At 37.6% G+C, this 22,407-nt stretch overlaps 4 protein-coding genes across 5 annotated transcripts; all 4 read right to left on the bottom strand.

The window, feature by feature from the left end:
• Positions 1-3,020: 3,020 nt before the first annotated feature.
• LOC109093027 (4F2 cell-surface antigen heavy chain-like) lies at positions 3,021-9,620 on the bottom strand. The gene is made up of 9 exons (XM_042759699.1): positions 8,924-9,620; positions 8,379-8,589; positions 6,893-7,080; positions 6,130-6,303; positions 5,454-5,542; positions 4,656-4,786; positions 3,862-4,174; positions 3,722-3,784; positions 3,021-3,608 (listed from the first exon to the last, which is right to left on the bottom strand). Exons 2-9 carry the CDS (start codon positions 8,567-8,569, stop codon positions 3,270-3,272), a joined length of 1,488 nt encoding a protein of 495 aa, XP_042615633.1. The 5' UTR covers positions 8,570-8,589; positions 8,924-9,620; the 3' UTR covers positions 3,021-3,269.
• Positions 9,621-9,976: 356 nt separating this feature from the next.
• LOC122145592 (cytidine deaminase-like) lies at positions 9,977-11,618 on the bottom strand. Of its 2 annotated transcripts, none has more exons than XM_042759701.1 (5): positions 11,409-11,618; positions 10,965-11,095; positions 10,720-10,831; positions 10,573-10,630; positions 9,977-10,444 (listed from the first exon to the last, which is right to left on the bottom strand). In XM_042759701.1, the coding sequence occupies exons 2-5, from the start codon at positions 11,035-11,037 to the stop codon at positions 10,331-10,333; spliced, it is 357 nt and encodes a 118-aa protein (XP_042615635.1). In that variant the 5' UTR covers positions 11,038-11,095; positions 11,409-11,618; the 3' UTR covers positions 9,977-10,330. The 2 variants fall into 2 exon arrangements, with proteins under 2 accessions (XP_042615635.1, XP_042615634.1); XM_042759700.1 differs by having other exon boundaries at positions 9,978-10,444; positions 10,965-11,075; positions 11,409-11,616.
• Positions 11,619-13,010: 1,392 nt separating this feature from the next.
• On the bottom strand, positions 13,011-15,580 carry LOC122145591 (transmembrane protein 272-like). Its single transcript, XM_042759694.1, has 5 exons — positions 15,111-15,580; positions 14,921-15,004; positions 14,740-14,787; positions 14,334-14,546; positions 13,011-13,794 (listed from the first exon to the last, which is right to left on the bottom strand). The coding sequence occupies exons 2-5, from the start codon at positions 14,961-14,963 to the stop codon at positions 13,568-13,570; spliced, it is 531 nt and encodes a 176-aa protein (XP_042615628.1). The 5' UTR covers positions 14,964-15,004; positions 15,111-15,580; the 3' UTR covers positions 13,011-13,567.
• A 906-nt stretch (positions 15,581-16,486) lies between these two features.
• LOC109068941 (transmembrane protein 272-like) lies at positions 16,487-18,289 on the bottom strand. Its single transcript, XM_042759695.1, has 5 exons — positions 18,209-18,289; positions 17,767-17,835; positions 17,620-17,670; positions 17,329-17,535; positions 16,487-16,904 (listed from the first exon to the last, which is right to left on the bottom strand). The coding sequence occupies exons 2-5, from the start codon at positions 17,828-17,830 to the stop codon at positions 16,711-16,713; spliced, it is 516 nt and encodes a 171-aa protein (XP_042615629.1). The 5' UTR covers positions 17,831-17,835; positions 18,209-18,289; the 3' UTR covers positions 16,487-16,710.
• Positions 18,290-22,407: the final 4,118 nt, after the last annotated feature.

Genomic DNA, 22,407 nt, shown 5'->3' with positions numbered 1-22,407 from the left:
TAGGTATGGAGGATAATTACAATGTACAGCCCTTTGACATATTAGCAAGCCTTCATTGGCAGTCAGATTTAATAAGGTACTCTTGGGTAAAAGGCCATTCAGGGTCAAAGGTCACCTTTTTTTGTGCTTGGCACAGCAGAGATTCCAGATCATTCTCAGTGCCTACTTCAAGTTTAATTAAAACCAGATTTAGTTTATCCAGCTGGTCTGATTGCACAGTGTGTACCGGACCCAGAACAAGGCCCTTCACCTTCATCTGGGTCATATAGTCCAGCTTTTCCTCCACTCCTACAGAGAATGAGAGAAAGAGAAGTTATTGCATTGATACCATCATGAACCCTCAGCCTGTTTTCACTTTATGACCATTATGACAACTAATCTGCAATGACTATACTGTAATACTTTTTATATAGTGTTGATATATAAGAATTGAAAAGTTCAACAAATGTTTTGGCTACCCCGTGTGTACACAGTATGTGCAGTTTGTGGTTCGGTAAAATACTGAAAAACAAGGCTATTGATCTAAAAAAAAAAAAAAAAAAAAAAATCTAAAAAGGCTTTATAATTGTTATTCAAATAACAAACTGGTGTGGGAAAAAAATTCCCAATTACCTTTCAGTCTCTTTTCAGAGAAGGCATTCACATCAGATATCTGGTACAGAAAACCTTCGTTCCACCAGTTCATCTCAGGAATGGGTTTACAGCGTGGGGGCTGTACTATGATGACTATTGCTCCAGCTAACATGCCAGAACAAAACCAGCAAAGCCATACGAGTCCAAACCCATGTGTAGAAAATATGCAAATCTATATCAGACAGGCAGACTGTCAAATGTTTCATTTTAATTACATAGTCATGTAGGTTGCCTACCCAGCTGCACTGGCCATTTTAATTAATTCATCTTTGGAGAGGCCAGTATATTTTGCTTCAGCATTCTCTGAGACAGTGACCTTCACACAGCCATCACGCAACATTTTTATGTTTAGGGCATTATTAGATAGTTATTAATTATAGGTTGCTTTTTTTATTTTTTTATTTTTTAAACAGTACAAAGAAGCAAAATAGAGAGAGATTGTAAACCTAGTAAGGTGACAATAACTGCTACATAAAGAACACAGTTCTTGTACAGAGTTGAGGCGAGCCATCGTTTGTGTTTTCAGGCAGAACACAGGGCACAGTTTGGTGTTCAGTTCACTTTTATGAAGATGACTTCATCTGTTCCTGCCTCTTACACTCGACATACATACAGCACTGGAGGAGTAACAGCAGAGAGTTCATGCACATGTCATATATGCATAAAATCTAAGTATTTTCATTGGTCCTTAAGAAAGAAAATGTTGTATTTTTACAAATCGGCACAGTTTTTATATATATAAAGGATACACTGTATAAAGAGTATGAATATACATTCATGGAGTATTCAGGCTATATTTAGACAAAATGAAAGTGAAGTGACATGCAGGCAAGTATGGTGACCCATACCCGGAATTTGTGCTCTGCATTTAACCCATCCACGTGCGCACACAGTAGTGAACACACACAAGCAGTGTGCAGCCACGTGCTGCAGCACTAGGGGAGCAGTTGGGGGTACAGTGCCTTGCTCAAGGGTCTCACCTCAGTCGTGGTATTGAGGGTGGAAGAGAGCACTGGTTATTCACTCCCCCTACTGACAATTCCTGCCAGACCTGAGACTTGAACCCACAACCCAAGTCAGACTCTCTAACCATTAGGCCACGACTGCCCCAGAATGTCCATTGAAAAGCAATTTTATAGTAATTACAGTGACTGTAGATTACCTACTATGTCACAGAATAAGTCACAGAAACCTATTCTCACAATTACTTGCTTTCAATGCGCTTAACACCCAAGATAGAAACAGACGCAGAGCTGTTTTTTTTATCCTGTTACAGGAAGGTTAACCGACACAACTGTACAGCTCTCAAAACATTCTCAAAGACACATCGTCCCTGCATGCTATTCTGTCTTCTTCCCTCAGTTTAAGATGAACAATACCAGCTAAGAGGAAGAGGAAGAGTCTGAGGAGTGTGGTTTGTTTTCTCTGCGCTCTGCATGAGGGTTCACAGATGCCCTGCAGGGGTCTGAGTGGACCTTAAGCCTGTCTGATCCTGCTCTACAGAACCTCTTTCAAAGGAATATAAAGAATAAAGAAAATATGACAGACCTCAAGCAGATGGTTTTACTGTATTTTTTCCCCAAGTGTGTTTTTTGTTACTGTTGAAGGCTTGAGGAGCCAGTAGGATTGTGTTGTTTAAGAAGATGCAGAATTGCCCTTCATTCCAATGCTGGCCACTATTTTTCTGTGAAGTACTGTAAGAACTGTGTGTGTGTGTGTGTGTGTGTGTGTTCCTCACAGAACTTATTACTGAACAGTTTTTTAAAATAACCATTTTCCTAAGTTTTACGAACATTTAAAAATAACAAAAGTGCCCTCTAGTGGCAGTTTGTGAATGGACTAACCACCTCAAGCCTTTCCACCATCTTTTTGTGAGAAACATGACACATTTCTTCGCGATTCTTGGATGAATAAAACTTTTAAAAGAGCAACGTTTATTTAAAATATAAATTAGAATTTATAGAACAATGTAAGTCTTTATAATGCTAGTCTTTTCACTTTTGATTGATTTAATGCTTTGATTTTATACTTACTGAATAAAAGTACTAATTTCTTTAAAAAAAAAAAAAAATTAATAAATAACTCTTTAGTCATCCAAATCATTTGAATGATATTGTAATTTTGTGTTAAATGTTTGCATGCATAGAAGATTCTTTTTGTATATTATATTGTATTTTGTAGATTTTATTTACTGTTTTTAAACACGAAGTCTTGTATTTAGCTATTTTAACACTTAACGTGTTACAATGTTTCTCTTACCCATTTTTTTTTTTCCTGCTTTAAGATTATGATATATTTATTCAAGAGGGAACCATTTTGTTTTGATATACTGTAAGCATTAACTGCAAGAAAGTGGATTCAGTTTCACAAAAAACACAAAACATATCTTCAGTAACCATTTCATTTATTATTATATCAGGGGCTTTAGATCTACATGTCTCTGTATGGAGGTCAACTTATATCCCATACATCAACTGTAACAACTCTTTCATATAGCTTAGTGCACTTAAAAGTATCCCTATTAGAGAACACAATTAAAACTATAAACTCTTCCACTCAAAAGACAAAGTCTTACCAAACCTGTGCACAGTGTTGAAACTCATCTGAGACATTAAGGACTGTCTATATCCGTGTGCCTAGCCAGGAAAAGCATAAGACAACAGAACAGCCTGTTTCGGCCCTAGCTCTAACTTCTCTAGTGACACCTTACGATGCAAAGCTAGATTCTCTGTATCTGTGGAAGCACAGACTCGAGCCTCAGCGGGCAGGTCACTATTGGTCAGTGTCATGGTAACAGAGTCACTTCCCCAGTTTAAGGCTACCAGGAAGCGTTCGCTCTGGTCCCAAAGGCGGAGAAATGCTAATGAAGTGGATGAACTGTAAAGGCTGAAATATTCTCCATGCAAAAGCGATCTCTCTTTTCCTTTCAGATCACTGAGTGCTTTAAAGAAGTCACGCACTGCATTACGTTCCTCCTGTACAGTCAGAGTCAAAAAGACAAAAGAAAGAAACAGAATGTGTTTTTTAAAATGTGCAGTTACTAGAGTGCTATATATAGCAATGTGAAAATGTGATCATGAAAATGTACCTTTGCTGTTGCATTGTCATCTTCTGCTTGACTTTCCAAGTCCCACATTGCTTCAGGTTTCTCCTGTATATGTGAAATTATGTCAAGTTATAAAAATCTTAATTTTCACTTTAATTTACAAGACAGCATGCTCTACTCACCCCAGCCTTCAGTCCGACCTCATCTCCAGCGTTGAACACAGGTGTGCCCGGGAGGGTGAACAGCAGCATTTGATAGAGCCTTACAGGCACTGCTGGAGTTCTGGAGGCAAGAGAACCCAGAGTCCGTCCACTCAGACTCCAGCCCAGACTCGTCTGCAGGTGATTGGAGTAGAGTAACTGTATCACCTGGGCCTGTCTTACGCCAGGCTCTGCCGGATCAGGCAGTCCAGTCAGGAGCAGGTCAACACTCGACAGGTTCTGCAGACGAGAGACATCATCCACAGAGAGACCGGTGACTGATCCCATCAGAGCTCTGGAAGTCATGAGGAGAAAGAGATGGAGACATCTGAGTACCCTGAAATCAAGTTCTGTCTGTCTACCATTTGTTTTCACTATAAGTTGTGGGGAAGTCGTGGCCTAATGGTTAGAGAGTTTGACTCCTAACCCTAAGGTTGTGGGTTCGAGTCTTGGGCCGGCAATACCACAACTGAGGTGCCCTTGAGCAATGCACTGAACATGAAGAAAATATGACAGCATAAATGGCTGCCCACTGCTCCGGGTGTGTGTTCACGGTGTGTGTGTGTTCACTGCTGTGTGTGTGGGCACTTAAGATGGGTTAAATGCAGAGCACGAATTCTGAGTATGGGTAACCATACTTGGCTGTATGTCACTCACTTTCACTTTTTTTTTTAGCTGTGACCCAAATCTGGCCACCAGGTGTCTCTTTTCTACTAAACAAATGCCCTCTTTATAAATTCCAATAACTACCAAACTTCAAAACTACGACCACATACCTTTTTTTGGTCCCATCAGTTTTGTTGAATATGTCTTGAAGAGATGGCCAGGCTTCTGTGTTTGCAATGTCGTTCAGATGAGATAAGAAGATGCCGTCCACCCCATTATTCAGCCAGTATACGCAGGCTTTCTATAATAAAAACAGAGAATGCAACAAATAAATCTGTTTATATGGCTAAGTAATGATTAATAAAATATTGTTATATTAATTAAATTACTCATAATAGTAAAACAAACTTTCAACATCCATTTACACTAGTTAAAAAATCTGAAGTTAGAGTTATTTAAATAATCTCTAAACAAAGTTGTGTTTAGCTGATCAAAAATAAAGTAAAAACAGCAACCTAGTAAAATAATATTACAATTTAAAATAGCTGTTTTCTATTTAAATATATTTAAAAATGTAATTTATTCCTGTAATGGCAAAGCTGAATTTTCATCAGGCATTACTCCAGTCTTCAATTTCACATGATCCTTCAGAAATCATTCTAATATGCTAATTTAGTACTCAAGAAACTTTTCTTATAATCATTAATATTGAAAGTGTTTGTAAGGCTTAATATTGTTGCGGAAACTATGATGCACTTTCCTGATTTTTTTTATTTTATTATTATTATTATTATTTTTTTTTTTACAATTTTGGCACATTTGATCAATTTAATGTTAATCCTTGCTGAATGTGAGTAATTTATTTTTTTTCTTTTCTTTTTTTTATTCTAATATCAGGAGATATTATAAATCTCTAGCTTTATTTCTCTTTTCTCTGACTAACTGACCGTCAATATATCAGCACTTACTTTGAGTTGCTCAGCAACAGAAGCAGCATTGTTGAACCAGGCTGAAACTCCCTTATAATTGGGTGTTAGATCCAGCACTATGGAGATTCCTGAGAGGGAGAGAGGAAAACAAGCAGAAAGAAGGAAAAAGGCAGAGGGAAGAGTCAACAAACCAGAAGGCTGTTAAATGATCTTTATAGATTTTCTCTTTCCTGACAAAAACAAAAGGCTAATGTTTGCCTCATATTTGAAGCTTTTATTTGAAGGCACATGGCTTTATTTACTGGAAACCACAGGGATGTTCCTGCTAAACCAACACAACTGTGTTTGAGCTAGTGAATCAGTTCCAAGCCAGTCCTCTATACTGTCACTAAAATGGCATAATTTATTCAATGTGCCATAAAATGGTTTGTGAGGAGACGTTTTTGTAGGATATTTTGGTTTGTTTTAATATATTTCAAATTATACATAAAGAAATTGTTACAAAAAATGCCACATATTCACTATAAGAAAAAAGGCAGGAGGTCAGAGGTTAAACTGACAGCTCACTGCTATTTCAGACAGCCTTCTACTAAAACAGAGCAACAGGAGCTTAATGATAAGGTCTATCCTGTGACCTGTTCTGTGATTTCAAAATAGGTCACTGGATAAGTGAGGTTTTATTTTGAAAACCTTAAGAACAAACAAATGAGGTCACCTTTTCTATGTGCTCTTTCCAGCAGAGAAATCAGTTGGCTCTCAGAGCCAAATTCAGGGTTAATGGAAGTTAGTTCCAGTGTGCTCAAGTGGTCTGCTTGCACAGTGTGTATCGGACCCAAAACAAGCCCCTTCACCTTCATCTGGTTCAGATAGTCCAGTTTCTCCTCCACTCCTACAGACAGAATGAAATACGAAAGAGTTAAGAAGAGCATGTGAATGAGAGATCACCATCAGTTAAGGTGCTTCCTTTTTCTCCAGCCACAGATTTCAGTACGGTCTTTCAATTATTAATCTGCTTTGATTGTTTAACCACAGTACTGTGCATGCACAACTGAATATATCAGGGTTTACAGTCACTGTACTCGATAATCTTAATCTATAATGTAGATTTTCTATAGTAATTGTGTGAGTGTGTGAACACTTGTGCAATATCGTAACTACAAACTCAGCCAAAAGTGGTGTGAAAAGCAGCATGTGATGAGGGGGCAGAATCTTGCGTAGATCAGCAAACGGTTCCTCACATGAGCGAGTCACAAGACAGTCAGTCAGTTTTTGGCTTAGCTACACCATCAGTCTTGCATTTTTCCTAATGTTGTCATAGCAAAGAGCTTAAATACAGAGACTTACCCCTGTTGTGAACCTCTGGAAATTTAATATGTATAAAGTGGAGAGATTATGTTTTTCCATTTTTGTTTTAATGATTTAACACAAATAATAAGCAATAATCAAATAACTCAGATATTAAATGGAGACATTTTCACCTTTTAGTCCATTTTCAGAGAAAGTGTTAACATCAGATATCTGGTAAAGAAAACCTTCGTTCCACCAGTTCATCTCAGGAATGGGTTTACAGCGTGGGGCCTGTACTATGATGACTATTGCTCCAGCTAACATGCCAATCCAGCCGAGCCAGAACAGAACCAGCAAGACCCAACGAGTCCGAACCCACCTGCAGAAAATATGCAAATGTATGTTAGACAGACAGACAGACAGACAGACAGACAGACAGGCAGGCAGACAGACAGAGAGGGAGACAGAGATGCAGGCAGACAGACATACAGGCAGACAGACAGAGAGGCAGACAGACAGACAGACAGACAGACAGACAGACAGACAGACAGACAGACAGACAGGCAGACAGACAGACAGACAGGCAGACAGACAGACAGACAGGCAGACAGAGAGACAGACAGACAGAGAGGCAGACAGACAGACAGAGAGGGAGACAGACAGACAGAGAGGGAGACAGACAGACAGACAGACAGACAGACAGACAGACAGAGAGGCAGGCAGACAGTCAGTCAGTCAGTCAGACAGACAGACAGACAGACAGACAGACAGACAGACAGACAGACAGAGAGGCAGACAGACAGTCAGACAGACAGAGAGGCAGGCAGACAGACAGAGAGGCAGACAGACAGAGAGGCAGACAGTCAGACAGACAGACAGTGAGGGAGACAGACAGACAGACAGACAGACAGACAGACAGACAGACAGACAGACAGACAGGCAGACAGAGAGGCAGACAGAGAGGCAGACAGTCAGACAGACAGACAGACAGACAGACAGAGAGGGAGACAGTCAGACAGACAGAGAGGCAAGCAGACAGTCAGTCAGTCAGTCAGACAGACAGAGAGGCAGACAGACAGAAAGACAGAGAGGCAGACAGTCAGACAGACAGACAGACAGACAGACAGACAGAGAGGAAAAAAATAAATAAGGCAGACAGACAGACAGACAGACAGACAGAGAGACAGACAGTCAGACAGTCAGTCAGACAGACAGATAGACAGACAGACAGACACACACACACACAGACAGACAGAGAGAGACAGACAGACAGACAGACAGAGAGGCAGGCAGACAGTCAGACAGACAGACAGACAGACAGACAGACAGACAGAGAGAGAGAGGCAGACAGTCAGTCAGACAGACAGAGAAGAAAGAAAACAGACAGACAGGCAGACAGACAGACAGACAGGCAGACAGACAGACAGACAGACAGACAGACAGAGAGACAGACAGAGAGGCAGACAGACAGGCAGACAGAGAGGCAGACAGACAGACAGACAGGCAGACAGAGAGACAGAGAGACAGACAGACAGAGAGGCAGACAGACAGACAGACAGACAGACAGACAGACAGACAGACAGGCAGACAGAGAGGCAGACAGAGAGAGAGACAGACAGACAGGCAGACAGACAGACAGACAGACAGACAGACAGACAGAGAGGGAGACAGACATACCCGGCTGCATCGGCGACTTTCATTAACTCCTCTTTGGAGAGGCCCGTAAATTTGACTTCGGTGTTCTCCGGCACTTTAACCTTTACGCAGCCGTTTTTCTCAGTGCCTGTCGGAGTTTCTCCGGTCATCGGCTGTTTTTCCTGATCCATCTCGTTCAGTTCTACTTCCTTCATGTCCTCTTCTTTATTCATGTTTGATGGTAGTTTCAGTGCTGTCAGTTAAACGGAAAATGATTAATCATCGAAAAAATTGACTCCAAAAACGTCAAAAATCTAGGACAAAATTTTACGTACTATAATGTATTTTATTTCGAATTAATTGAAATATATGAGAAGTTTTACTGATTTAAACCTAATCGTAAAACACATTGTTCACAACAGTTCGCGACCCATTTCAGAGATATGGGAACAATAAAATATTGTGAACTAATCTTACGTGTTTGCAGAAGATACCATATTATTTTATGTTTTCTCTGAATTGTTTTGTTTGTTTGTTTTGAAACGCTATATTCTTAATCAACGAGTGAATGCATGAATGAGACATACCTGCAAAAAGAAGAAGCCTCAGTTTCAGTAAGGATTGACGTTGTTAAGCTCCACAGAGGCTGGATCTGACGGTCAGTCTGGTATATATAGTGCCGACTCCCCTTGCATCCGCCCATTCGCTAAGGAGGAACTCCAAAGTAACTTTGACACCGATAAGACTACTTGATTGACTTCAGCAACATCTTCAAATAGCGCGTATTTCAATGCACTGAATTTACTTACTGCTCGAGAAGTTACGCTACAATCACGACTGTAATACAGTCAGAGTTCCTGTAGAGTTTCCACCTTATGCTCCCTTTCCGAATCCTGAGCGCATCATTGAGCCTGAGTTCACTTGAGTGAACTTGAGTGAACTGGAATTCATTCCACAAACATGCCCGTGAGAACCAATATACTCTCCTTAATGAAAAACATGAGTAAAGTGGAAAAATTGTGCTTTCTCATAATAGACAGAGTCTCGAGATAGCTCTGATCAGCAATATCTTATAAAGTGCAAGACTGAATAGACTTCTACTGCATTTGCTGCCACAGGCAGGTCGTAAAACATCGGGCTGAATTGTAACAAAAGCTTTAGCACACACAGGATGAATCTTTTGATCAAGGTAGTGGCTGTTGATAAGAGACAGTTACAGTAAGGATCCATTAAAGTAACCATCCATTTTCTTTCCTCCACAACTTTTCATAATCTTTTTAAAATACAGATAATCTAGATTGCTATTTCATTATTATGTAGCCTATGTGTTAAAAAGATACTAAAAGCTTTTAATTTCAGTTCTTAAAAAAAAAAAAGCCATAGGCCACAGTATCATACAAGCACATGATGGTTTGTTTCATATGAATGTACATGGAAACACAAAGGTTTCATTTCACGTATCTGCTTTATCTTTTGGTTTCCACTGTTTTAAATGCAACTGTATTCTGGTGGGGGGATTTTAAGATTTTAATATTTAATATTTTAAGGAAACTTTTTACAGTTGTTTTTTAGCATACTTTGATGCATAGAAAGTTTAAAACAACAGCATTTTTTTAATATAGAATTTTTTTTAGCATTATAAAAGGTCTTTATTGTCACTTTTGATCAATGTGTCCTTGCTAAATAAATGTTATTTTCTTAAAAAAAAAAAAAAAATTACTGACCACAAACTTTTGAACATACATGTAAATAGACATCTGCCTAAATTGACCAGATTATTTCAAAAAATTATTTTCTTCTTTTAAAGACTGCAGGGTGTGTAGTGCTCTCTAGTGGGGACTGAGATGATGTTGTGACTGAAATGGCCTTCAGAAGCAGCTAACTCCTCATGTCCAGCACAGTTCACATGACAGTTCACATTTCAATTCTTCAAAGTTGGTATCAATCCTAAAATTAGATTTTAAAAAGTTAAATTAAATTTGAGGGCAGTGCATTCAGTTCTTCTGCAGGTGAGCTGGGGTGAATGCTAAAGGCAAGAGCTCTCGGAGACTGGTCTTCTTATAGGTTCCATCTGGCTTAGTGAGGTAAACGTCCCATTCTGTGCCAAACTAACACAACACATGGTTGGAGAACAAAAAAAAAAAAAGAGAAAGTGAGAGAAAAGGATTTTAAAAAGCTGAGATAAATGAAAAAAAGTCATGACTGTCATTATATGTGATAAAATACATAGCCATACCTCCATTAATACCTGTCGACAAGCACCGCAGGGTCCCACAAAACTATCTTTGATATCACTGTTGGTGAGATAAAAAGGATTCTTGAACATACTAAATATATATTCTCTGTTCAGTAAGTCAGTCTGTATTGGGGATATACGATATACCATGTGACAGCTATGGCTGTAAATCTTCGATAGCCTTCTGCGACCGCTCTCTGTATCGCAGTTCTCTCCGCACATACAGTAAGGCCATAGGAGGCATTCTCAACATTACAGCCTAAAACATATAATGGAAGTCATGAACACTCTGACAGCATAAGATAATAAAGTGCTGACTATGGCAGATAAAATGCTGTGGAATCATGTTGCTTCAGCCAAACAAAGTGAAATAATCAGGTGCATCGGCCTACCGGTGATAATGGCGCCCCCTGTCGTCAAAACGGCAGCGCCGACTGGAAACCCACTGTACGGACAGTAAGCCATTTCTCGTGCCTGCAAGCATTTTGCTACTAGTTCCGCAACTTATTCACAATATTCAAGCCCGTTCATGACGAAACAACAAAAGAGAGAACAAAACAACGGCACAAAATAAAAAGCGCGTCAATATGCAACTATGATGCCACTGTTTTATTTACAGAAGTATATCTTGCGACAAAACTAGCAATATACAATACACCACCCAGCATGCCTTCATTGCTATTTCCGCTCCTAAAAGTAACAGGCACTGGGTCAAGCTCAACCAGCCTGCACACGCCAAACATAGGCCTATCAACTAGCAAACGTGCATTAAATGCAGGCTGCAAAGCCCCGTGTTTGTTTTACATGTAACGTTATTGGATTAAATGTGTACCTACCAGCCATAACTAACCGTCTTGTTAGGCCGGACTAGATATAGTCCTTTTGACGGCGTATTTTCAAAATATGCCGCAGTTTTATGAACAGTTGTTGTTACCTCGACAGGAATAATGACATTTCTTGGACGGGTGCTGTGACAGGACAACTGACCTCGAGCAAGTGTTGTGGGCGGGACAAAAAACAACCCTAACAACCCTCTCAATTAATTATTCAAAATACATGATTTTATGGAATTTAGCACGTGTTTTAATTGATGTATTTTGATATTTACAACTGTTCACAATAAAAGATATACTGACATAAAAAAGAAAGCTAATGTTCAAAAACAAATAGGCTACAAAAAATAAGTCTGTTTTGATTGCTTGATTGCTCACAAATCGCAATCAAAAAATTATAAATAAATAAATATTTTTGATGAATACATAAATGTGTATAAATGTAAAAGTAAAAAAATGTGACACAACCACTGAAAACTACAAGAATACCTCTTGTAACAAATGCATATAATAAGATCACTCAGTATAAATAATACAGCACATTTTCAGAGCATTACTGGAATTTATCTACATGTCTGCAGCTAAATTTGAGCATACTGGTGAAGAAAGCATAGGTGTCAAAATTATATACAAACCAAAAAGAGACAGTATGAACACACAAAGAAAGCCTAAATTGTTAATCCAAAATGCAAGCAGATACAGGGTTCTAGGACAGTGGTCTCTGGTGGGAATATAGTTGGGAGGATATATAGAGTAAATCCAGTAGGTACCTGAAAGGACAGAATGAGAGCACCATTGGTTTTAGTTTCACTATTATTTATATATAAATAAATGTGAATAAAAATATGTTATATTGACACTCAGCTGACACTACCAGTAATGTAAATCTCTTTCCTTCACCAGCAAAGAACCAGAACACAATGAATAGGAAGAGCATAAAGCTGAAGGCACTGCAGACCAGAGCCAGCAGACAGTCATCCAAAGTGTTCCTCAGGTACATGACCAACAGTAAAAGCAAACCAGCCACTCCAATCATAGTAACATAGATGGGGAGGTTTGGTTGAACAGGGCACTTATTTAAATGAATTGCTCCTAGAAACATTAATCCAAACAGCCATATGACATAAAAAACAGGCTTCCAGTGGTGTGATAAAGCTTTTCCTCTTCTTTGTTAATTAACATACACTTCTTAGTTAAAAGCAAGCATTTACATCACTGCATTTACAGCACTAATCATCTTTTCAATATTTTATACTGTAAACAAAAACTGCTCTTTACCTAATCCAGTAGATGTTATTAAAATCATCCATGCAATCATGTTAATCATCACTCATTGCACACAAACACACATTGGGGAAACACACACACACACACACACACACACACACACACACACACACACACACACACACACACACACACACACACACACACACACACACACACATTTTTTTTAAAAAGCTTTTTAAAGCTTTCTTGATATTCTTACCAATTAAAGATTTTCTGGCAGCTGTCTCAGTAGTCTCCGTCTTCAACAATTTCTTAAATAGTCCATAAAAATGTAATTTTCATAAAAAAATAAAAATTGCCTCATAGGCTTTCAAATATGAGGAGCCCCAAAATTAGCTTTATTATGAAGATGTGAATAGAATATTCAAGTTAAACCGTATAGAGCTGCTCTGAGTCAACCAGTATGTTTTCACAGCTGTGTGGTCATCAGACTCAGCCAGTAGCTTTGAAACACTTCCACTGCCTTTGAAAAAAATATTGAGAAACTGTTTTTGCAAACCCAAACTGAAACATAGCAACCACCCTTTTTGCCTTTATATATAATACATTTTTATAAAAAAAAAAAATTAATCAGTTAAGAAAATCCGAGTAGTATGGCTATTATACACGGCAGTGACAGTATATATTTGATTTATGTTGATATTTTTTAAGTTGAGCTGTACATTACCTTCAAGTCTAGGCCTTGATTTTGAATTGGATGTAAATATATCATTATACATGTGATCTCAAAACAGCTCACACAAAAAGGTGATTTTCTGTATCCCTATATTAGAAAATAGTATATAATGTCAAGGTCATGGATTTGATTCTTAGGCAACATACTGTATGATTACATTGTGATTTGAATAAAAACATGCTCATTCCAAAACATCTTATACTTGTTGCTGAGAGTTTGAAGCCAATGGCTGTGGTCTTTGGCAAGTACTTTTTACACAGATATAAAGCACTGAAAATCCACTACAAAGCAGCAGGACAGCCAAACAGCCGTAACAGACTGTATTCAACCAGAATGCAAAGAGGTAAAGAGTTTTGTTGCAGTAGTTCTGTCCATTTGTTGGGTCATAACTGGGAGGATGTACAGAATATATCCAGACACTCCCTGCAATAAACAGAGAAAACATTTTAGATGAGTTAAATATTCCTTTGATATCTGTGAAATTTAAACAACAAAATAAATTTTCTTTTTGCAAATATTTTCCTGTTTAATTTAAAAGGTAGTCCACCGATTGTCAAACACTATATGAGACAAAGTGTATTATTTTTCTATGATATTTGCACCGAGATATTCATGTCAGCAAAGGCCTGCTGGACTTTTGTGAAAACTACAGATTGTACTTCTGCATTTTTGTATTCCTTGCTCTTGTGTAGTTTGATCAAGCCCGGTGCATTATGGGTGTTGAAGTTTTCCTATCTTTTTTGCCACAGCCCTTTTTCTCTCTTTTCTCTATGTAACACCAATTTGAAAAAAAAATTAAAGCCCCATCTTGCCCGTGGTGAATTATTTATGGCATTATACTACACCTTTAATTTTTTATCTGCAGAGAACGTTTAACCTTCTTTCACATATGTCTCCATTATTCTTTTCAAAAAATATCATCACCCCTCCTTCTGTAACTCCTATTTGACAAATATACTCACCTGTGATGAACCAGCAGACAACAAATAGGTAGAGGATGACGCTGATGGAGATGATCAACATAGACAACAGCAGCAACTCAAAGACATCTTTTGCAAGTGTTCCAAACAATAAGCCCAGGCTTACTATCAGTACAAGCAAAACAAATACACCAAATACTATAAGGTAGACTGGGATGTAGGGCTGGACAGGACAGTCTCTCAGAAAGTAGGCCCCTAAAAAAATCATACAAATAAAAATTCATCAGTCTTTGGAGAAGAGGAATGTGTTTGCTCACTGTATAAAGTATGTGAATGTTTCTGTCATTATTTTACTGGAATACATTATTAAGTCTACATTATTTGTTTACAAAGACAATGTTTCTAGCACAGACAACAGTGAATAATGAGGTAAAAATGCATGATTTACCAATTCCAATGGCAGCAATTATAACCCCCAGAACAACAGTCAGTACCACTGAAAAATAAACAGATTGCTCAGACAAGAATATGTTTACATACTTTGCCAAGTATATACTGAAACTAGGACAATTTGGAAAAAATATAGGTTATATTAGTTTAACATAGATAAAAAGGCATCATATTCTTACCAAACAGTGATGTAAAAAATGACGATGGCTTTGAATCGTCCATTCTCAGAATATTATATGATAGTTGCTGAATATGAACTATTACTTTTTTAAGTTTAAAAATAAGGAAAATAAGACATCATTAGACATTAATCCATGTAGATTATTAAAATGGAATACATGGATCTAAGGATCATTAAAAGTCTCTCACCTCAGCGTAAATGTTGTCAAAAGGTTACTCTTGCGTCTCCTGTCAGGCTTTAAACAGCATAATTGTGTAGTGTGTTCACCTCATAACTTTAAGAAGAAAATGGCAAAATTCTTCTCTTATCTGTCTTATTGACAGTAGTTAGGATTTCCAGTATTTCCTAACTTACAACAAAACCCTTGAGTCAAACCTAGCGTAATGTTACATCAGAGTGCAACTTGTTTCCGCAGTGAGCTACACCAAAAGTGGCAGTAAAGACATTTACAATGTTACAAAAGATTTCTATTTCAAATAAATGCTGTTCTTTTTAACTTTCTATTCTTAAAAAAAAAAAAACATGAAAAAACTAAATCAGCATGTTAAATCAGAAACACACACACACATTTTTAATGGCCCTGATTAATGATTTCTGAAGGATTATGTAACACTGGAGACTGTAAAAATGGCTGCTGAAAAAATAAGATTTTCCATTAGCCTACATGAATACATTACATTAAAAAAAATATAATAATTAAAAATATATATTTTAAATTGTAATAGCATTTGGCCTTGAGCATAAGAGACTTCTGTAAAACCATTGAAAACCTTAATGACCCCAAACTTTTGAACGGAAGTGTCTTCTGCTTTTCCAAACTGCACAAAATAGTTTGCATGTCTATTCTTCTGCTTTCACTTCAGTAGCTATATCTGAGAAATGACATTACCAGCCGGATATCTGTATCTTGTATATAGCACAATACCCTTACTCAGCTTCATCTTATACAATCACATATATTTATAGTAATGCAGGTTACTCACCTATCATCCAGAATCTATTTTTAGCGCTAAGTTATGTAGCAATGTTCCTGTTTTCTACCACTTAATAACCTCTTGAGTATAATAATTGGATGACTATCATACTATTAGTTTATAACTAAAATGTGGTCAGAGGATCGATTTTATTTTCTCCTTTTTAATAAAAACAAATTGTTTATAGCATATAGTATATAATTGTGTGTAGCAATGGAGGCCGCCACGTCACAGTCTGAACGCCAGAGGTCAATGTATCCTTGTATTCTGAACTGTTTGTACAGCACTAAGTTAACTTGTTATTCGTTCCCTGTTCAGTTGCTTAAAAAGCTGGTAGAGTATTTTTGGTTTGTAATGCAGTTCTGAGCAATTATGTCGATTGTTTTTGGTTTGATAATGTCTAATAAATCTAATCCAATCTACTAAATGACTGGATTATTTTATGCAAATAAAGCTCTGCACATGGGTTCTAACTGTTCAAATGCACGCATTTTTCTTAGTCCTCTATACTGGATGTAACCAACTGTTATGTTTTCTTTTGTAAAAATTGAACGTAATAACAAAAATCACTTTCTGTTTCAAAATAAGTATTAAGGTAATATTAAGAAGATTTAATTTTCATTGTAAGCAAAAGCAATGACATCGATTCTCACCCATTTATCACTTTCAATGCTTAAAATGCTACCAAAATCAAATCAAATTTAAAGACAATTAAACATTAGTTTTAAACACATTATTTCTACAAAAAATTCAATTGAATTTATCACACAAACTCCTGTCATCAAGATCCATTAAGATTACCCACAGAGTTTTTCTAGTCCTTTGCTAATCCACAAATGCAAGCACAGATACAAAAACAGCACCCTATGAACAGGGCCACACCTAAAAGAATGTATGCCAGCGTGGTGGTCCAGAATGCAAACAGGTAGAGGGTCTTATTGCAGTAGGGATCTCCAGCCAGGGTTTGGTTGTAGTTAGGAGGATAAATAGAATAAATCCACACACTGCCTATAAAATAAATAAATAAATAAATAAATAAATGAAACAAATTTATTTCAGAAATAGAATGTATTTCAGATTATCATTTGGAGAAGTTGGCCTCACCAATTTTGTTACTTCCCTGTTTAATCTGTTAACATTTTTTCCCCCTTAAATTCAAATTCTCTAAAATGGCATTTTTCTATAGTTCCATATTAAACAAACATTGTCTAAGCTATTTTTCAGAACAAAAGTTCATATTCACACCCAGGCAGACCCACACAAAAACACATTGACAGTGTTTTCCATTCATAACTTCACAATTCTCAGGATTCCAAAATGAAAATCTGCTGTTTGTCTTTGTAATGGATTAATTGAACAATGTACAGAAGATGTCAAAGACCTATAACACACTAAATGACCTCTTCCTCCCACATACACCATTGTATCTTACCACTAATCATCCAGCAGAACAAGAAGGTAGAAACTAGAGCATTCCACACATTGCAGAAATGGCCGAGCGTGGTTTGACCTCCCTCCTCTGTCTCTCTAGCGCAGGGCAGACAAGACAGCAAGGCCAGAAATACACCAAACACTCCACAAACCAGCACATACACTGGGATATAGTGCTGCTGGGGACAGTCTTGCAGATAGACTGCACCTGTGATGGTAGATGACATAAGAGAACTTAATGGAATATAAGTGCAGAGGAATAACTACAGTACAAACATTCACCGCAACACACCTATTGCAATCTGAGCGATGGGAAGAGCCAGGCATAGCAGTTTTGTAATAACTGAAATACAAATCAGCCAGAAAGTTACTTGAGTCAATATACTTTATGTTCATTAAGTACAAAAGTAACAATGATTATGGTGTAAAACTCCCATACCAAGGCAAGTTATACTAGTTTTTGGAGGAGAGCTCACATAATTCCACATTTGCTTTGGATCCATGGTGCCTATGCAAAGCATACAACATCACAACCAGGGAAACACATGACTGGATTCAAAAAGCATTCATTGTATTTATTTTATCACAGTACTGAATGCAGAGTATGGAGGAGTTCAAATATGACAGACTGACGCATCAAAGACAAGTTTTCTTGTTTTAAAATATTAAACTATTGCTGAAGTTATAAATTAGTGTTCTGAGAATTTAGTCCAGAATAACTATAACCCCTATAGCTTCATACCGCTAAAGTATTGTTTACCTTTGTAACTGCATTAAAAACTGATTTTGTAACTGCATTGGATTCTGCTATGTAAATTTGTGAATAACAATACTCTTTTCATAGTAAAACTGCCTTCCCATATCTGTACAAACATATTTACCTGTAGTTCTGGTCCTGGAAAGTCTTTACGGGATCAGAAACAGTCTGAAATGATTCTTCATAGGTTGTGCTCTCACTATTTTAGATGGTTACGTCACCTCATGACTGTAGCATTTCAAGATGAACCTGTTCTTGCTGTGCACAAACAACAACCTATTGCAATGAATTTAATAGGCTCGGGTTATTATCCCCCAGAAAAAATCCCCTATATTTACAATCCTGAAATCCTGATGGAAGACACAGTGGGGAAAAATGTCTGTTTAGGTCTGACAGGTGCTTACAAAATCATTTTACATCAGTGGTTTTTACTTTGCATTCCTGAGAAGCCGTAGTAGGTTTTGTTTTGTTCAAGAAAATAAAATCTAGATGATCAGAATTTCAGAAGATCAGGGGTTTTTTTTGTCATTCATGTTTTTGACTGCAGATACAAGTACAGTCATTTTCTTAATTAGCATTTTGCAATAACATCTAAGCATCCTTATAATAAAATCACTTGAGAAGCAAAACTGGTAGAAGAAGATATTTTAAAGAATGTTTAAAAAAACAGTGAGACATGTTTTATTTGAGTTTATCACACAAAACCATCAAGAACTCTGTAATTAAGATCCATGAAGATGGCCCACAGAATGAGATTTTTGCTGATACACGAATACAAGTACAGATACAAAAACAGCACCCAAATCAACAGGGTCACATCTAAAAGAATGTATCCAGAGCATTCCACACAGTGTGAAAATATGGCTGAGCGCAGTATGACTTCCCTGTTCTCTTCTCCCTGGTGCAGGGCAGACAAGACAGCAAGGCCAGAAATATACTAAACACTCCACAAACCAGCACATACACTGGGATATAGTCCTGCTGGGGACAGTCTTGCAGATAGACTGCACCTGTGATGGTGTGCAACATAAGAGCAGTTTAAATAATGGAAGGTAAAAGCAGAGGAATAGCTACTGTCACTTTCAGATTCACTTCAATGTACCTATTGCAATTTGAGCAATGGGAATAAACATCACTGAAACAGAAATGGCCAAATGTTACTTTTGAGCAAATTTATACCACTTATGTTCTTTCTCCTTGGTTTGCCCAACACATACTAGAGCAAGATGCTTTAGTTACTGGATGAGATCTCAAATAATTCCACATTTGCTGTAGATCCATGGTGCCTACGCAAAGCAAACAATATTACATTTCAGAGAAATGTATGACCCGTTTACAAAAGAAGCATTCATTGTGCCTGTGTTAAAGGTCACAGCACTGAAATGCAGAGTTTTGCATTCTGTTGACTATGTGAATCAGTGGATTAACATACACTTACAGATATACAGTAAAACCATCTTCACCTCTTTGTTAAAGTCTGGTTCAGGAAAGTTTTTACATGACACACTCCTGGATCAGAAACAGCCATGAAAGGTTGAATACTCTTGGTTTTAGAATCAGAAACAGTACTTTCTTTTTAACATTTCAAGATAAACCAGTTCTTGCTGTGTGCAAACAACATCACAACATGTATTATGCTGCAGTGAATTCAGTAGGCTGGAGTTATTGTCCCTGAGATGTGTTATGAATCCTGTCCATGGACTTCCGTCCGGTCGCCACCAGAGGTCACTCATCCGCCATATGGACTCTTGCACCACACTAACTGTTACACTATACTCTGGACTACATTACCCATCATCCATTACACTGATTTCACACAGCTGTCACCAATCTCCTGCTCACCTGAAAGCGATTACACCCACTATAAAACACACACTCAGCTCCTGCTCAAGTTGCCGAGTATTGTTTAGCATTTATCCCTCATTCAGTGATAGCTACTCTACAGAGCCAGTTCTTGTTTAGTCTCCCCTTGCCTGTTTTCTTGTGTTTAGATTCTTGCCTGTGATTTCGGTGTACCCTTTTGTCTTGCTGTTTTGGACTCTGTTTGTCCCTGCCTGGACTATTGCTGTTATCTGGATTTTCCCATTTGCTTCATCCTCAGGATATTGTATGCCACCTATCGACCACACCCGTTTTGGATTACTCTTCTGTCTTGCCCTCAATATACCTGTTTGCCATTGTTTGACCCTTGCCTGTTTTGACCATGTTTAAGAACAAAGCTTTGCACATTGATCCACATGTCTCACGTCTTGTCTGCCCTGTTACAAGATGAAAATCAGAAGAAGCAAAAAAACCTGTTTACATTATATATTCCTGTTCTCCCAAAGGAAGACACAGTGGAACAAATCTCAGGTTAGATCTGACAGGTGCTTTGAAATAATTTAGATGGTTTTCGTTCTTTTCATTCTTGAGTAAATCTGTTCTATTGAAATGAATAAAATACAGATTATATGTCATCTGAATTTTTGCTGTGAACATTTATTAATAAATTCTATTAGTATTTTCAACTTGTTGACAGTAACAATATCTAACCATTGTTTAATTAACATAAGTTTACTTGAAAAGCTGAATGGTGTAATAACTTTCAACTGTTTGTGTCCAATATTATGTTCAACGTATGAATAAAAACACAGAGAGACCTTATTACCTTAAAAAATACCTTATTTTGTGTTTCACAGAAAGAAAAAAAAGAAAAATCATACACGTGGAGTAATATGAGAATGAGTAAATGATTTTCATTTTTTGAAAAAAAAAAATCTTTAAATATACCTTGTTTTCTGTGTATGTGTGCTGTAGAACATGACGTTGTGCTGCTTAATATTTTCTTTGGAACCTGTTATAATTTTTTTCAGGATTCTTTGAATAAAAAGTTAAAAAGAACAACATTTATTTAAAATAGAAATCTTTTCTAACAATATACACTACAGTTCAAAAGTTTGGGGTCGGTACATTTTTATTCTTTCTTTTTTTTGAATGAAATGAAAACTTGTATTCAGCAAGGATGTGTTAAATTGTTAAGTGATCGCAAAGATTTATATTGTTAGAAAAGATTTATATTTTGAATCAATGCTGTTCTTTTTAACTTTTTATTCAAAGAATCCTGAAAAAAGTATTGCAGTTTCCAAAAATATTTCCAAATATTTGGCAGCACAGCTGTTGTCAACACTGATAATTTTAATAATAAATCAGCATAATTAATTTCTTAAGGATCGTGTGATGAAAACTGATGATTGAAATTCAGCTTTGCATCACATAAATAAATTATACCTAAAGGATTATTAGGAACACCATACTAATACTGTGTTTGACCCCCTTTCGCCTTCAGAACTGCCTTAATTCTACGTGGCATTGATTCAACAAGGTGCTGAAAGCATTCTCTAGAAATGTTGGCCCATATTGATAAGATAGCATCTTGCAGTTGATGGAGATTTGTGGGATGCACATCCAGGGCACGAAGCTCCCGTTCCACCACATCCCAAAGATGCTCTATTGGGTTGAGATCTGCTGACTGTGGGGGCCATTTTAGTACAGTGAACTCCTTGTCATGTTCAAGAAACCAATTTGAAATGATTCAAGCTTTGTGACATGGTGCATTATCCTGCTGGAAGGAGCCATCAGAGGATGGGTACATGATGGTCATAAAGGGATGGACATGGCCAGAAACAATGCTCAGGTAGGCCGTGGCATTTAAACGATGCCCAATTGGCACTAAGGGGCCTAAAGTGTGCCAAGAAAACATCCCCCACACCATTACATCACCACCACCAGCCTGCACAGTGGTAACAAGGCATGATGGATCAATGTTCTCATTCTGTTTACGCCAAATTCTGACTCTACCATCTGAATGTCTCAACAGAAATCTAGACTAATCAGACCAGGCAACATTTTTCCAGTCTTCAACTGTCCAATTTTGGTGAGCTCGTGCAAATTGTAGCCTCTTTTTCCTTATTTGTAGTGGAGATGAGTGGTACCCGGTGGGGTCTTCTGCTGTTGTAGCCCATCTGCCCTCAAGGTTGTGCGTGTTGTGGCTTCACAAATTCTTTGCTGCATACCTCGCTTGTAACGAGTGGTTATTTCAGTCAAAGTTGCTCTTCTATCAGCTTGAATTAGTCGGCCCATTCTCCTCTGACCTCTAGCATCAACAAGGCATTTTTGCCCACAGGACTGCCGCATACTGGATGTTTTTCCCTTTTCACACCATTCTTTGTAAACCCTAGAAATGGTTGTGCGTGAAAATCCCAGTAACTGAACAGATTGTGAAATACTCAGACCGACCCGTTTGGCACCAACAACCATGCCACGCTCAAAATTGCTTAAATCACC

The sequence above is a fragment of the Cyprinus carpio genome, chromosome A7 (assembly GCF_018340385.1).
Source record: "Cyprinus carpio isolate SPL01 chromosome A7, ASM1834038v1, whole genome shotgun sequence".
Classification (NCBI taxonomy): domain Eukaryota; kingdom Metazoa; phylum Chordata; class Actinopteri; order Cypriniformes; family Cyprinidae; genus Cyprinus; species Cyprinus carpio.
The sequence above is the reverse complement of the archived record's forward strand: the minus strand, read 5'-3'. Positions and strand labels throughout refer to the sequence as shown.